The sequence below is a fragment of the Aythya ferina genome (assembly GCF_964211825.1).
Source record: "Aythya ferina genome assembly, chromosome: 15".
NCBI lineage: Eukaryota > Metazoa > Chordata > Aves > Anseriformes > Anatidae > Aythya > Aythya ferina.
The window spans coordinates 10,909,026-10,925,360 of NC_140314.1; the positions used below are offsets into that span (position 1 = coordinate 10,909,026).

At 50.7% G+C, this 16,335-nt stretch overlaps 1 protein-coding gene across 7 annotated transcripts in view; it reads right to left on the reverse strand.

Annotated features, from left to right (window-relative positions):
* Nucleotides 1-428: 428 nt before the first annotated feature.
* Nucleotides 429-16,335, reverse strand: part of RHBDF1 (rhomboid 5 homolog 1) — a 36,144-nt gene continuing 20,237 nt past the window's right edge. For 6 of the 7 annotated variants that reach the window (XM_084537060.1, XM_084537063.1, XM_084537062.1 and 3 more), the window contains 15 exons: nucleotides 13,791-14,004; nucleotides 11,547-11,753; nucleotides 10,693-10,815; nucleotides 10,369-10,529; nucleotides 7,793-8,044; nucleotides 7,081-7,192; nucleotides 6,094-6,168; nucleotides 5,659-5,820; nucleotides 5,445-5,545; nucleotides 4,631-4,694; nucleotides 4,074-4,168; nucleotides 3,024-3,099; nucleotides 2,402-2,502; nucleotides 1,995-2,148; nucleotides 429-1,195 (listed from right to left, as the gene is read on the reverse strand). In XM_084537060.1, the coding sequence (XP_084393186.1) occupies nucleotides 776-1,195; nucleotides 1,995-2,148; nucleotides 2,402-2,502; nucleotides 3,024-3,099; nucleotides 4,074-4,168; nucleotides 4,631-4,694; nucleotides 5,445-5,545; nucleotides 5,659-5,820; nucleotides 6,094-6,168; nucleotides 7,081-7,192; nucleotides 7,793-8,044; nucleotides 10,369-10,529; nucleotides 10,693-10,815; nucleotides 11,547-11,753; nucleotides 13,791-14,004 (2,317 nt within the window). In that variant the 3' untranslated portion in view covers nucleotides 429-775. Of the gene's footprint in view, nucleotides 1,196-1,994; nucleotides 2,149-2,401; nucleotides 2,503-3,023; nucleotides 3,100-4,073; nucleotides 4,169-4,630; nucleotides 4,695-5,444; nucleotides 5,546-5,658; nucleotides 5,821-6,093; nucleotides 6,169-7,080; nucleotides 7,193-7,792; nucleotides 8,045-10,368; nucleotides 10,530-10,692; nucleotides 10,816-11,546; nucleotides 11,754-13,790; nucleotides 14,005-14,377; nucleotides 16,264-16,335 lie in introns of those variants that run through there. The other variant, XM_084537064.1, reaches the window with a different exon arrangement.

The window sequence follows — 16,335 nt, forward strand, 5'->3', positions numbered from 1 at the left end:
TACAACTACCTGAAAGGTAGTAGGGAACTGGGGGTCGGTGTCTTCTCGCAGGTGACTAGCAATAGAGCTAGGGGGAACGGCCTCAAGTTGCACCAGGGGCAGTTTAGGTTGGCAATGACGACTTTTCTTCTTTTCTTCTCAGAAAGAGCAGTCAGGCATCAGAAGGAGTTGCCCCCGGAGGGTGGCAGAGTCACCGTCCCTGAGGGGGTCTAGGGAAAGGTTGGACGTGGTGCTTAGGGACGTGGTTAAGTAGGTGACACTATTATTAGGGGATGGTTGGACCAGATGATGGTGAAGGTCTTTTCCAACCTTTCTGATTCTGTGATTTCCATTAGCAAATCTGTCTGGGTATTTTGGGTGCCAGAAAAGCATGCGTCCTACTGGTGTATGAAACAACACTGGTGAAATAAAGCAACAAACATAGCCACAGACTATGCAAAACAATTAACAGTAGCTAAAACGCTACCTTTCCATTTAATCACCACCTCAGCAGTAGTAAATAATTCTGGTTAAAAATGTAGTATTGAAACTAGTGTAATAAAAATAATGGCAGCAGAAAAGGTTCAATACAATTGAACAAGGCACAAACGTTCTGTTCAGAGTCTTCTGAGATAAGGCAAAACATGCCTGCCGAGTGCTAAAGAGACAGTTTAAATTAACAACGGGCAGGGTTAGAAGTGTCATTGGATTAGAAGCTTTGTCCATATGGAACTAGCACAGCAAATGCAAAGACAGTCCATCTCCAGTGCCTGCTCGAGAAGCCTGTCTTTGCCTTTCAGTGGAGCTGTGCATCCAGGTCGTATTTCTCGCAGAATTTGTCTGTGAATGGTATACAAGTAAGGAACTCACACCACTCACACTTGATGGGGTAGAAGTAGAATAGAATCACAAGTCCTGAGAAGAGTGCAATGAAGATGAGCTGGAAAACTATAATTTGGCATCGCTTCCTATATAAATCAAACTTCCCAAAGCTAATGTAGGGCAGGAAGGCAAAGGAGAGGAAGAAACCACTGATGAATCCTGAAATGTGAGCAAAATTATCGATCCAAGGCAGGAGGCCAAAGGCAAAAAGAAAGAGCACCACAGCCAGCAGCTTGAAGAAGGCCCTCCATGGGCGTGCCAGGATTTGCCAGCTCTGGAAGAGCTCCACAAAGAGACAGGCCAGAATCCCAAACTGGGATCCTGCAGGGCCAACCTGCAGAAGAAGAGCATTAGAAGTAACATCAGGCACATGCCATTTGCCTGGCTTCTGCAGCCAGCTCCAGCCATTAGTTACTTAGCATTCAACCAACTCCTTGTTCAATGTTACTTTGGAAAGAGATGCCGCAGCGTGAGACTTCATCCTGACACTGGGGTTCAAGGCCTGGTTTGACACGAGGACCAAGGTAGGTGTGAGGCCATCAATGGCCAGAACAGATTTTCATTTTAAGGAGGGTGAATCTGGTTTGAGTCACCAGAGTGGAGAGGTCTTTACAGGCCATCTCCTTGGTTCCCTCACCCACCATGCACTCTTCCTTATTGATGGTCCTCCAGGTCCAACCCATGAAACCGATGGTCACATTAGACTTTTTCAGCTGTGGAATGTGGTCAGGGACAGCCCTGGACCATCTGTGGGAAAGGCAAGCTGTGGTCTTAGCCCACACCCTCTCCTACCTGCCACTTGCATGTGGAGGGTCTCTGGCACCAGCTACAGATCTTAATTCCCAGCCTACCACAGGCCTCATCATCTGGTCGACACCCCCAGTTCACTGCAAGAGGCAGCCATCTCCCCACGGCCAGAACGGGTCAGTCACTTGGAAAGCCCAGGGTACTCTGGGGGGTGTTACTGCTTGGCAGCTAGGTGACAGTGTGGTGCCGACTTCTAGCTACAAATCTGCACAATCCATATGCTGCAGAGATAAGTGCAGCTCTGGTTTCTCTGCCGGAGAGGCACAGGTATGAAGAGACTTGTATTCAGGGCAAATTGCCAGGACCCTAGCCTGTAGGAGACCCACCTCTGCTCTGTAGGGTAGAAATATAGCACTGGCAAGGTTCCCCGTGATGCCACTGAGCAGGTAGATGATAGAGATGCGATGCCACCCTGCCAGCTTCTCTAGGTCCCGCAGGATTGTCATTTGGAAACAGACTGAAACCAGGCAGTGCAGGATCCTGCCAAAATCAGAGTACAGGAGCTGAAGCAGCAGCCACTGAATTCCCCAATGTGCTCATTTGTCTTCTCCGCCAAGTCTGATCTGGCCCACTCCTTGTAATATCCCTCCCAACAAACGCAGCCTGGCAAACCTCAGCAGGCACAAAAACTCAGCCTCCCACTGTCCCCCAAGGAAGAAAGCACTAGAACAACCCTCGTGGCAATCCCATGGTTCCCCCACCCAGGCACTGGAAGTTTTGCACCTGTGTTTACCCAGCATGCAGGAAAAGCGAGAGCCAGAGGCGGTAGAACTGGTCAGGGACTTCTGGATTTAGGAAAGGGAGGAGTCCACAGACATCATCCATGCAGTGAACCTAGGGCAGCAAAAGAGGGGTCATGAGGTGTACCAGCACCACCTGGCACAGCCAGTTACCAAAGTCAGAGACTGCAGCTAGCTCTGAAAAAGGGGTTCACCTTTCCCTTCCCTGCTATATCAAGTCCCAACTCTCATCTCCGACACCAATTCACATGACCCCACCCATTACTTATTGCAGAATTAGGCCCTAATTTATCACCTCGACACATGCACAATATACATCCCCCTTTGCTCACCCATGAAGCAGGAACGTTGCATTCACCTGCTGCTTTTACAGTGGTCCTGTGCTGGGTTTTTGTGGCTACCAGCCCCAAGTTCTAAATTGGTCTCCCAAAAAGGAGAGATGCAGCTAGCTCTGCCACTACATTCTGGATCAGCAACTTCCCCTGCGCTCAGAATGGGACTCAGCCTAAGGGCAGAACACAAGATACCCACCCATACTGCCACAGTCACTCCCAAATCTTGCCAAGTTGCTAAGGGGAACAGGAGTGCCCATACGAAACCCCAGCCTGCATTTACCTGAGAGCAAAGCGTTGCCTCCTCATGGAAATAGCCCCGCATAAATTCACAATACTCCCGGGAAGTTATTTCACACCTGGAAGAAGGACAAGTAATCAAAATGAGAAATGACCGGTCACAGTCATGTATGGCAGACACAGTGTCGTCCCTGGACACCCACTCCTCCTCATCTCATCCCAAATCTGTCTATGAGAACTGATGCAGCCCTTGACATGCTGTAGCATCGCTGCAACAGGTGCACTAACACATTCCCATTCCAGTCAGGTGCCACTCTTCATACCTGCCACTTCTCCCCCTGCTCCTCTCCCAAACACAAGTCTGAGTCACCCCCTGCTTCCTCCCCCCCTAGATTAATGCCCTGCATACAAGGGTTCCAAAATAAGTGCCAAAGCTGAGTTATTTACAGCTGAGAAAGAAACACTGGGGGTTGTGGAATTTGTGTCTCTTGAGCTTAGGAGTCCTGTGCCCCAGTCGCTGACAGCGCAGAAAGGCAGGGGCTAAGCCAAGAGTGTCCTGCCGTGACTTTTGGGACAGAGAAACCCCTTGGGGCAGCGCTGATTTTTCTTCCCAGCAGGGAAAGCCATGCCCAAGCACTAGGCAACTAGCAGCTGAGAAGCAACATGAGGAAGAACATCTTCCTTCTTGGCAAACCCCAGAGTTAGTCATTTCCTGACAGCTCCTTGAATGCTCAGAGGCACCACGCTGGGTCAATGTAGCCTGTTAGGAACACGCTGGCCATTCCCGAGGAAAAGCACTGAACTCCACAAAAGAAATATTTAATTCCCAGGGTTTTGAGTCCCTCCAAACTGCAGGATCAGTTTGATACCCCGAGATACCCTGCCACACCAAAGAATCAGGCTGGCTGTTACCCTGCGCTTGTCCGAGTCCTGCTCTGTCTGCAAGACCCTGTTGGGCTCCCCTTACCAGCAGGGCTCTGGGCTGCATGCAGGAAGCCCAAGGAGGACAAATGGCTTTGTCTACAACCCCAAAAGGGACCTCTGTTTCTCACCCTGCTACCCAGCCCCTCTCCATACAGGCAAAACTCATTACCTTCCTTTGGTCCCAATGCAGCAGGGCCGGCCTGTAATCACACAGTCCATGTGAAGGTGGTTTGTATAATTTCCAGCACTGTTTTTTGTGCATATCTGGAAAATGACAACAGGCTTCAGTTAGACAGTCGTGATTTTCCTTGCTGCCTGGGGAAGGTCAAAACAGCCACTTGGGAAGAAGCCAGTCCCACAGACACAGCCTCCTGAGGCCTTCCTCTGACAGCAAGATGGTGCCTGACACCCCATCTGCCTGAGCTGTTAGAGCCTAAATCAACACCTTCTCCCCTCCCTGCCAAGCAACCAAGACAGCTCCAAGACCGAGTCAGTCTCCATCATCCTATTACCCTGGCAGGACTTCAGCTGGTACGGGGGAAACCTTTGGAGTTGGAGGGCTTCAAGCCTTGGCTTTACAAAGCAACTGCCGCCCTGACCTGGTGGTTGTGACAAGGAGCAGGAGGCTGCAGCAGATACTGCTTCCAACAGCAGTGCTGTGGCTCTGAACAGTGGGGTGGAAATGCCAGATGCCAGCACAGGCCCTGTGCCACCAGCGATGCTCACCGGCCATTTGGTGATGTCGTCCGGCCACTCGTGCGGCTCCATTGAGGCTGGCTGCTCGCACACTCTGCAGCGACAGGAAGCAAAGATCACCCACAAAAATGACATTCCCCAGTACACCAAGCTGTCCCTGCACCCCAGGCTACGCTCCCACAGGTCCCTTCAGGTCCCTGGCAGGGCAGTAACGCAATACATCAGGTCCACCAGGGCTGTGCTGATTGAAACCACAGCTCGCTTCCAGCGTGCAGAGGTCATGGCTTCAGCACAAAGGCAGCCGTCACAGAGCAGGAAACTGCCCAGCAACAAACTGGAGGCTGCCTGGCTCCTTTCCAGGTGGACACAACCCCACAGATGGGCACTGAGTTGGTCTCAGCCCTGCACCAGTCCATGGTGACCAAGGGCAAGTGTATGCTGTGGCACCCAGTGGCCGCCAGGGCTTTGCGGGAGAGTTGTGCTGGGAACAGCGCTGCTGTCCCCCAGGGAGGGAGCCTGTGCAGGGAGCTGGGGGAGCAGGTGAGGAGGAGAGGGACAAGAAAAGAGCCCACAGCTCAGAACGAACCATGGTGTAGATGGGCAGCCAACAATGGGGATGGGGGGAACACAAATATGAGTATACCCTGGGAGGCTCCAGAGGAGGGAGCTGCCTCAGCCTCCCTTGCAGCCATCAGGGCAGGCAAGGGCATCACAGCCCACACATCGCATGGTCTCCAGACTAGCTGCTGCCCTGTCCATCACAGAACTAGTCTGGGACCTCTGTCTCTACTGTCACAGCAGCCCTGGTGTGTCCAGGTCAGCAGCTGGGCTCAACAGGACCTACCTGGGGTCCTGATGACAAACTGACCCAAACTGCCTCTTGCTTCCTGCCAGCATCGGTGTGCTGGGGTGGTGGGGCCACTTCACCCAGACAGCCAGGGTAGACTGCAGGAGAGGGGAGAGGAGAGGTGTCACTGTGAAGCCCAGGGCGGGAAAAAGCATCAGTAGAAATGGCCCTGAGCCTGCAGGAACAGCAGGGAAGGGACCACCACACTCACTGAGCACTCCTCCTCTGAGGTCTGCACGCAGCCCGACTTGTCGTTTCGCACACAGCAAGCAGAGTGCTTCTCCTTCTCCCGTTTTGCCTTGATGAAGCTGTGCACTTGCTGGTCCTGCCTCATGCATGGTGAGAACTTGGCCCCCAGGTGGATCAGGGCCTCCTGGCAGAGAGATGGAAAAGTTCAGCTCAAACGAGGTGCAGGTAAGGACTGATCAGGACAGAGCAGGCTGGGGGGGGAGGAACTCCCATCAGGGCCAGGGACAAGACCTGCATAATGATGTTCAACACACATCAGGCTTTTTCTCGATATTTGCCACAAAGAAGTGAGCCCAGAACAAGAATCCAGGGAATTCCTTGCCCATGGCCCCAGAAAGGTCAGTGTAGCACGTATCCCCCTGACAGCCCACCAAATGTCCCAGCCGATGACACTCACTGAGCTGGGGCCAATCCAGAAGTTTTCCTGCTGAACGTATTTGACATTTTCATAAACTCCTCTGTTCCGCAAGACCTGCAAGGAGAGAAAGTGAGAGCCCCATGAGCTCTTGCCTAAAGGGGCAGCAGGGCAAGCAGCAAGGACTGGTGAAAACAGCTCCCAGGAGGAGCAGGAATCCCCACAGCAGATGACTGGGTATACAGCTCTCTCAAACTGGTCTTTTGCAGGATAGCAGGTCTGGGCACTTTTTTCTAAAGATTTAACTGAAATCGTCTGCTACTGGCTACTTCCACTTTCAGGAAAATCCATGCTCTCCCAAGGATGGCCGAGGTCCTGCAGAAAGCTTCACACAGCTCAGAAACACAAGCAGCAGCTGCCAGCAATGCACGTCCAGATGCTGGTGACAGTGCTCTGAAAGCTGTCAGACTTGTAGGTGAGAAGTAATCTAGGACATCCCCTGCACAGAGCAGGGATACAGCGCTACAGAGATGTGTACCTCAGAGAGAGACCTTTGACAACATGTGGGAAGTCTACAAATAGCTTCAAAGTTTGCAAAGTCAGACAGGTCGGTTTTGCTCCTGACAGAAGCAAAATCCTGAAGCTGTTGCAAAAACCGAAATAACTAACTAAAAACCTAACTAACTTGAAAACCTAACTAACTTGAAATACTTCCCTACCATGAGCATCCTTCTGGTCTCCACCAGGAGGGGAGTACATTGCTCAAAAGGGCTCTCAGCACAGACACAGCCAGAACCTGGGAAGAGCCCACCATGCCTTGTGTCAAAATCCCACCTGAAAGAGCTCAATGTCAAGAGCAATGTGGCTGCAGGGGGGAAAGCAGGCAGCACGAGGGCTCACAGAGATGCTGCATGCAGGCCCAGAGGCAAGGCTCAGGCAAGTAGCCATTATGCTGAGGACTGACACAGAACCAGCAGCAGAAGGCTGAGACACAATCACACTCCAGGCACGTCAGGGTGAGTTACTTACTGAATCAACAGTTTCGTGTTGTGAGAACCCCACAGGGGCAATACCATAGATGCACACAGCGAGGATGGTGATGAGTGAATGCACAAAGGTGACCCAGTATGTGAAGAAAGGCCTGGATGGAGGTAAAGGGAAAAGATCAGAGGCAGAAATCCAGGCACATTACATCTGCTCACAGAGCACAGGAGAAAAGCTGCTGCTTTCTCCTAGGTACCTTGGCAGACTCTGGGGAACAGGACCAAGATCATCTAGGGATGCACAAGACTGGGGGCAACAATCTTGCTGGCAGACAGCCCCTGTTTACTCTGACTACCCCACAACACTGAGCATGCCACTCTTTGCCAAGAAAACCATCCATGAACACACAAGCCTGATGCCAAAATGTGCCGTGTGCTGAAATAATGACTTCAGGGAAATGATGAGAGGCAGGAATACCTGAGCCTTCTTGCTCATAACAGGACAGTAGTGGTGGGGAAGACACAGATGCCCAAAGCAACAGGAGGAGTAGGGTACACTCCCAGTGCACGATGATGCCAACATGCTGCTGTCAGCTGCAGTTTAGTGCTGTGCTTCAGGGATACAGACTAGGGGGAGGTCTCAAGCCACAGGTTTCACCCCATCACTCCCAGGGAGTTCCCTGAGTCACCCAGAGGCAATGGCACTCTCACTCTCTTGCTAGCTGTATTGGGAACCCTTCTACAACTGCAGCTCTCACCTGTGATCGTCCATGTCCTCAATCTGCCGCTTCACGTAGCTGTCGATGCGCTTGCGATACGTCCGGTTTGTCAGCTTCCCCACCATCCCCAGGCCATACGGCCGCTTCTCCTTGGCAAAAAGCTTCCTGACAGGGACAGCGATGCGCTGGCCACGCTTCTGTGGGCTGACACTCACCACCTCCTGCCGCAAGCGGACCTTGGGCTGTGCCAGGCCCCCGTCCTTTTGCTTCCTCCAGCCTCGCTCCAGTGGGCTGGAATAAAAAGTGGGACAACAATGGTTTCCTTCTCTATGGCACAGTAACGGGGACCAGCACTTCTCTGGCCTCTGGTGGCAGCACACCTTGTGTCTGTCCCACCACAGCTGGCCTGAACAGCAGCTGATGGCAGGCAAGGTGCTCTGCAGTGGAAGTTGTATTTCCAAGTGTTACAACACCCCAGCTGACAAAAGCACGGGATGATGCACAGAATGTGGCACAAGATAGATGTGCCAAACTCAGCCCTACCAGTGAGGAGCTCTCACAGCTTTAAAGAATTGTCTCAGCAACCAATTAAGTGAGGGAGGCTCTGGCCAGGCATCACTGAGCTTTTCATTTTGGGGAGACAAGGTTTCCAACCTCCCAGCATCAATACTGCATTAGGGAGCAAGAAGGGTATTCTGTGATGATTTTGACCACCTCTTTCAATCTCAGCTTGATCTTTGACTAAGAAGTATCTTTTCTGCAAACAGATGGAGAGGAATGGAAGCCACGTGCTGTATCCACAACTACATCCTCAGCATCTCCAGGGCCAGCAGCCCAAAGACCCTGCTTTAACCCTCATACACATCCACTTCCTCTTCTAATTCATTCCTCTCACTCTGCTCTCTGCTACAAAATGGAAGTGCAGTTTAGCCCAGCAGTGGAAATCCCCACCCTTGAAGCACTTTGCTGTGATCAGACTGGCAAGTCAAAATCCCTTGCCCATTAAACCAGACAGAGGAGAAGAGCAGGAATCCAAGACCAAGACAGTTACCTCTCAAGACCTGTCTTCCATTCTTCCTGCTATTTGCACTGATGCATGCATTTCTCAGGAGAAAAACAAAACCAGGCTTCAACAACACAATAAAAATCCCAGGCATCCCTGTCTAAAGGAATGTTTTCTTACCAAAATAAAGTATGCAATGAATGAAGGTTGCACAAGCTACTGATGAATAGCACCTGCTCTGGAAGTCTGCACAATCTTCAGATGCTTTTTGTATTTCATGGCTCTTAAAGAGCAGTCTGGAGTTCAGGTATGCAGCACTGAGAACCTGGCACACACACACACACTACCTACCATTTCACTCTTGCTCACTGCCACGATAAGCACATCCCCTGCATATGCTCTGGTCTCTACAGATAATTTCCCTGGTATCCTAAATGTTCCTGTCTGCACAAAGACAATGGTTGTCAAAAGTGACCAGAGAAACCAACTGACCATCTTTTTTTCTGAAAGATCACCAGAGCATCTTGGAGAGGTCAAGACAGCTTTGAAGTACGGACAAGCACTAGGATGAGGTTAGAGTAGTTTCTGCATTACTGACGTGCTTTTTCACAGTATTTCCAGTGCTGGGCTATCAGCCTATGCCAGAATAAACACCTGATCACCTAAAAGGACACCTCACTGCAATTCTGATGCTGTTTTCTGAAGTGTGAAAGAAGCATTATTTTCTTCAATAAATACAACAATTTGAGGAGATATGAATGGAGCCAAAAAGGCTGAGGCCATCTCAAAGGAAAGACAATAAGCTCACACCATTCGTTGCTTCTGCTTACATTAAGAGTGAGTCAAGTACTTGGAAACACTTGAAGGAAAGCACCAACAGAGCAAGATGGGCTGCGAGCAGCAGAACCACAAGGACCTCCCTGTCTGCTACATGTTCACACCCAGCAGAGCTCTCTGCTGGGGTGAGCTGCCAGCTAAGCCAGAGCTGACTCGGAAACGACACAGAGCAATTACTCAGTACCAGTTACTCAGGTGGAAAAAATCTCGGCGTACAGTACAGTACCACCCACATATTTGTAAGGCTCTCGGCATCAGTGCCACACCTTTCTCTGGTTTCAAGTGAGGAATGCAGCCCAGCTTGACACTCAGCAATGCTTCACACCACTCCTTGCAGTTAGACGACAGTTCCTGGTGTCTGTAGCAACAGCTTTCTCATCTTTGCTGCATTCTCCGTAGCTGAAGGCTGGGCCCCCAGCATCCTCAGCTGATTTGACGTCTTTTGTTTGCCCACGGCATGACACAGCCTCCAGAACACATCACATCAGTGTGGGAAGTTGCTGGACAGGTGGCCTCAGAGTCACTTTTCATGGGTAGCTGGGGTAGGTGGTCTCTCACTCAAAATATCAAGAGAAGCAATCTGGGCTTAAAGAAAACCCACCACTGTTCTGTTCTTTGAGCTCTGCTCCAAACACCTGTAGTACTCAGATCCTGCCTTCCCTCGTGCAGGAAGGTGGGTCTTGCCCCACCAGCTGCCTAGCACCGAAGGTCCCACTCTGAATGGGTTGGCCACCACCCCACATTAGGCTTTTTCGGCTTCCAAGAAAATACTCACAGTAGCAAGTGGCTTCTTTCAAGCTCATTTTTGTCCAAGGCACCTCCTGTGAGATCTGTCTGATCCAGAGGTTTCACCTCAGCATCTTTGACTGCGGCTTCTGATGGCGACTCAAACACCTCATCTGGATACGTAGAGAGCTCCTCATGAAGGACTCCTTCCTGGGCAAAGACACAGAAGTCCCATCAGAAGGGGGTGAGTATCACATTTGAGACACCAGCCCCCGGAGAAAGCAGCACCACCCCCTGCAACATACAGCCCTGCCAGAGCTACAGCCTCGTGCTGTCTCTGGAGCCAGAGCCACATCAGCGTCCTGCCTCTCACCCGAGCAAAGAAAGAAGTGTCGAGCTCATCTGGGAAATCCACCGTGTCCTCCTCCAGGAAACTTGCTGGGGTGAAGCTGCGCCGCTGAGCCCTCCTCAGTGTGCTGTCCTTCACAGAGCGCCCCTGTAGCCAGCGAGAGTGGCATCAGATCACTGCCAGAAACCTGAGCCCCAGGCACATGCAGTGTCACCTGGACAGGACGCGGGGAGTCCAAGCGCTGACCCTGTCACGCTTGCCTGTGGAGCACAGCAGACCTGCTGGTGTGCAACACCTTCCAGGTGACACCTCCAAGTGCTAACCCACCTCTCAAGCCACACTGCCCACATCCCATGCAGGCTGGTAGCACAGGCTTCTACAACAACATCTGACCAAACAGCAGTGGTACCAACCACAGCAAAAGGGCTTCCGGGCCCCCCTAAGGGACACCCAGAAAAGCAGACGTGGCAGGACAAAGAGCCTTGCGTTGCAAGAGGCTCAGGTGCTTCTACAGTGCCACGAGCAGGTGCAGACACCCAGAGGTCCAGGCAGGCTGAACTGGACCTGCTGGAACCCTCTAAGGCTGCTGATTGTGGGAATCAAAGCCCCAAGGCTGATAAAAGGTGGGCAAGACATATACCAAAGCCCAGCCAGCATCCTGGTTTTTACTCCTGCCCGCCAGACAGATGGCTGAAACAAAACAGGACACCTTCTGGTTTCTCCCCCTCCATCACTGCCCTCCCACATCCTCTCTACTCACAGAATGTACTTTTTCCAGGATCAATGGCCTGCACACACAGCTCTTTCCCTCCCACTCCCCTCACACCACAGGGCCCCATCTTGCTGCCAGGCTGATCCTGCCCTGTCCCAGACAGTACCTTCACCAAAGCTGCAGCTGCTCGGAAACTCATTTTGGCAACAGACTCCCGCTTCCGCCGTCGTGGGAGACGGTTGAAGCCCGAGCGTGAGCTGGTGAAGGAGCAGAGCGATGTGGCACCCGGCGTGATCGGCGTGTGGGGGATGCTGCAGCCATCGTTGTCATCAGCCATACGGAAAGCTCGGCCCCGGGCCAAAGGGTCTATGATCTGCCCAGAGAAGAAGCCCATGAGTCACCTACCCCCAGCTGTTGTCTACCAAACCTTTCTCCCTCCAGCTCTCCATGGTCTCACCTCTTGAAACCATACAGTGGCCTAACTCCTGGGATCAGCCAAGAACCAGGCTAGAAGAAACAGCAAGCAATTCTACATTAGGGAGATAAATCATAACCTGTTGCAAGCTAAGCCCTAATTCTCAGTCCCAAACCCACATCCTCCTCAAACCTCTCCCAACTTGTTTTTGTTCTTTTTTTTTTCTTTTTTTTTTTTTTTTTGTGTGTGTGTGTGTGTGGTTTTTTTGTTTGTTTTCTTTTTTTTTTTGGTTTTCTTTTTTTTTTTTTGGTGATGGTGGTAGCGGGGTTGTTTGGTTGGTGGTAGTGGTATTGATCGTTTTTGCCCAGAATGTTCCTGACGTCTACACAAGACTCCAAATCTCCTTCAGCCCTTCCTAAGCTCTTGCTTTCACTCATCTTCTGTGCCATGGAACTCTGCAGTCAGACAGGATGATATATGAGCAGGACTTTAAGAAATCCCTGAGTGCAACCATGTCCTTTATAGAGCTCGTTTCCTTTCTGATGGTGGACAGCACTGGACTTAAACAGTATCCTGGTGAAGCTTTACTGTACATTTACATCTGATTCCATTTATCATAACAGCTGGAAAAGAGCAGGCAAGCTTCCAGGAGCTACAAGCCCTTCTCTGGGATTCTTCAGACCAAAGCTGCCACTTCTTCCGAACACATGAACCAACCTACTGAAAACATTGCCTTCAGCTACAATACTTACCTATATCCTTACATCACCACAGCTGCGGTTTCCATATGACTTCTATGCTTTATCCTAATGTTTTATGACCCTTTTTTTAATCCACAGTTGCACACTCAACAGAAAGCTGTATAGGGTTTCACCTACTGAAACCAGGTTCTGATTTAATGTAGCCTACATAGAGCCCAACAATATTTCTGAGTTTACTGGGACCAAAGCCCTCAGCAAGGTGAGACTGCATTGAAAGATGCACAATATTCTCCTCTGTTTCAGTGATGCAGCCAGGCTTCAGGTCACAGACTAACTTGCTTGGGAAGAAATTCATTTCCCACTTGTCCAAGTTACAGCAGTGCTCACTGATGCCCTGATACCATATTGATTAAGGTGGTGAATGGAGCAAAGGAAAGAGCTAGAATGTTACAGATTAGTTATCAAGTGCTGGTAACTGAGCATGTTTGACTGGGTCCTGTCCCTTATGGCCACAGTTCTACTGCAAAGGGCACCAGATACCTCACAATTTGTGAGGACACGTGAGCAGCGCTGTAGTACAGCTGATGCAAGAGGCACTTTTCCAAGTCCTATAACATAATCAGGTTTCTTTGAAGCCATTAGCTGTGCTACTGCCTGCATTCAGCCTGAGGCAAGGCAAGTGCTCTGGATGTTACCTGGCCTGCTACTGTAAATGGGGGATCGACAACAGTGTCCAGTCTATGTATGACAGATTTTTGCCTTTGTAAAATGGCAGCAAAAAGCCTCAGCAAAATGTTCTCAGACACGCTGCACACATCTAACCACCATGCCACCAGAGTCCCAGTGTGATCCCCAAATCCTCCACAGGGCTGCCCTCAATCCATTCATCACCCAGTCTGCACTGATACTGGGGACTGCCCCATAGGCTCTGCTTGGCACTGTTGAGCTTCAGAAGATTCACACGGGTCTATTCCTCCAGCCTGTCAAGGGCCCTCTGGATGACACCGAGCATATCACCTGCACCATTCAGCTTGGTGCCAGCTGCAAACTTGCTGCAGATGCATTCAATCCCAGTATCTATGTTGTTAATGAAGATATTACACAGTACTGGTTCCAGCACAGACCCTTGATGAACACCACTTGTTACTGGTTTCCATCTGGACATTGAGCCACTGACTGTAGCTCTTTGGAGAAGACACGTTCAGGCAGAACTATGCCAACAGATGGGTTAAAAGTGGTAGAGACACTGTGCAGGAAGCTCACGATGGCCTTCAGACTATCCCAGGTTACTCACCTTTTGCATGCCCAGCTGGCAGGGCCCAACATAGAGCGGAGGGGGGGTTTCTGTGCTTGTTAGAGAAATATTGTCCTGACTGGGCAAGTCCATTTCCCGGATGACCTGAGGTTTCAGCTTCCCATACCGCAGGCTGCAGTGGCGAAGGCTCTTTCTCTGCCATTTCTGTGTAGCATCACTGTCTTTGCTTACTCCAAACCAGTCAGCTGTGCCTCTGAAAGATGTCAGCATACAAGTACACAGGAGCATTATGTTTGCTTGGACAATGCAATTGAAAAGACAAAACCCCCGGTGGTCACTTCCAGCCAACCCCAACCGGAATGTAGGCAGAACTCTTCCCCATGAGCATCCCACAGCCTGTCCTCAGCCAGTTTTAGCAATCTGATATATGCTGGCCAGAAGTTTTCAACCATCAACAGTATTATTTTCTCTCTTGAGACAAAAGAAAAACAAGAGATTTAATGTGTGTAATGAACAGTTAGTTCTGAGTTTTCCTAGAAAGAAAGAAGAAGAGATGGAACAGAAATTCACATAAGAAGTCGGTAACATGTTTTTTTCTTTAAAAGCCATCCACAGAAAGCACTTACCATCTTCAGGCCAGCTTTAGGTCCCCCATTGTGGGACTACAGTTTTCCATGTCTCTGTGTCATGTCCCAGTGGCCACCAGAATTCACTGGTCTCTCCCAGCTGCCTGCCACACCCCCAGAATATCCCCAACTTCTCCTTCTCATGCTGCAGGATTTCCATCCTGCTCAAAATTAACATTAACAGCAAATGCTTGCTGTGGTCCTGCTCGCTGCTAAGGCGGGTGCACGTAGCTCCGAGCTGCTGGTGGCAGAAGCAGGAGCACGATTCTGCAGCCACAAAGTAGGTATGCTGCCAAGGGCCTGCTGTCATGGAAGCCCACTGGATCAGAAGCAAAATCCCAAGGAAGGTAGAGAGGGATAGGTGTGAATTAGACCAACAATCTACTTCAAATACTGCAGGAGAAGCTGGTATCCTAAACACATGAAGATCATCGCAGCCCTGCCAGGCCTTTCCCACGGTGGTTAATCCTGCTTCAGAAGGTGGCAAGCTGTGTCAGCCTACAGCTGTCTGGCCCAGGTGTTGAAACTTGAAAGTCCTTCCAAGCCAAACCCGAAACCCTCGCCTCGGGCCCCCTGCTCAGGTGTAGGATTTCCAGCTGCTGAGAAGCAAGACCTCACAAATCACAAAGGGAGTATCAAAACATACATTGGAGTAAAGGGTAGGTTAAATCTAGAATTACATCACGCAGGGGAACTGAGTCAGTGCACTGGAGGCAGGAAATTAGCCCTGTGTTTTCCTTATTCCACTCTACAGAACAAAGATACCATCAGCAAGCAGGTGAAGGTGTCCTGACACTACGTAAAAAGACACAATTCAAAACACAGTCTCTCCAGCTAAAGCCTCCAGATGCAAACAACCACACATTGCCCGCAGCCTTCTCCAACTTCCCAGTGACCCAGAACAGGCCCTTCAGTGGGCACAAAGTCGAGTGGGCCATTGCTAGATCTTACCCAACCTCACTGAGCCAAATTTCTCCAAACGCCTCCACCTAGTCAATAGGGGACAGACCTCAGAGAAGGGGCTATGCCCAGCTCAGACCACTGCTCTGCTCCCACAGACCCACAGCTTGTCAGAGCAATCTTTGTCCCTGTTCCAAGTAGAAGGGCTCAGGGTAAGTGCCTGGCCTGAAACACCTGAACCAAGTCCACAGCACAGAGGTAACACGCAGGCTGTGCAGATGCACAGGCACAACACACCACAAAACCTTCTTACAACACATCTCAGACCTCCATAACTGACATTTTAACACCAAGGTGGCCTTGGGTGACAAGGGGCCACTCCTCAACGGGAGAGAGGAAAGAGTTGTTTGTGCCCCTACTAGCCCACTGTGGAAAGAGCAGTGCCTCAGAGCTCTCAATCTCTGTTCCTGTTAGCACAGAAGGACAAGCACTATAACAGCCCCTCTGTGGAGCAAGTACTGCTCCTGAACTGCCAGGGACCACTGCTAGTGCAGTGCCAGCACAGAGATCTGTCCTACTGATCATAGCCAAGACAGTACATGAGAGCCTTAGAACAGAGTTTATGGTATCTGGAGCACCCTGGAAAAACAACGAACGCTCTGTCCAGCTGGGGAGCCCCATCACCTCCTACAGACACCCTGGGGCACTGTAACCAGCAATGAATTGACATCAGGGGCTGGCTCTTGTTCTTCTGTTGCTGTGAGCTAACCAGCTCTGACAGTCGGAGCCCAACCATGAGCAGTTGCAAAGGCAGACACAGTGTCAGACTGCCACCTGGCCAAGGGTAGCAGGGTGGAAGGTAGGATGAGAAGGGACACCTGGGCATTAGGTCCAGTCCCTGCCATGCACAGTCACGGTTTACTGAGCTCCAGTCTGGGGTTGGTAATCGATGGCCACTGTGCCCTGGACTCCTGGAGTGGCTCATCTCTTTGGTGCTAAGTAAATGAAGGTCTCCACCTCAAAAAGAAGACAGTCACATTTGGATTAGAAAAAGTCAC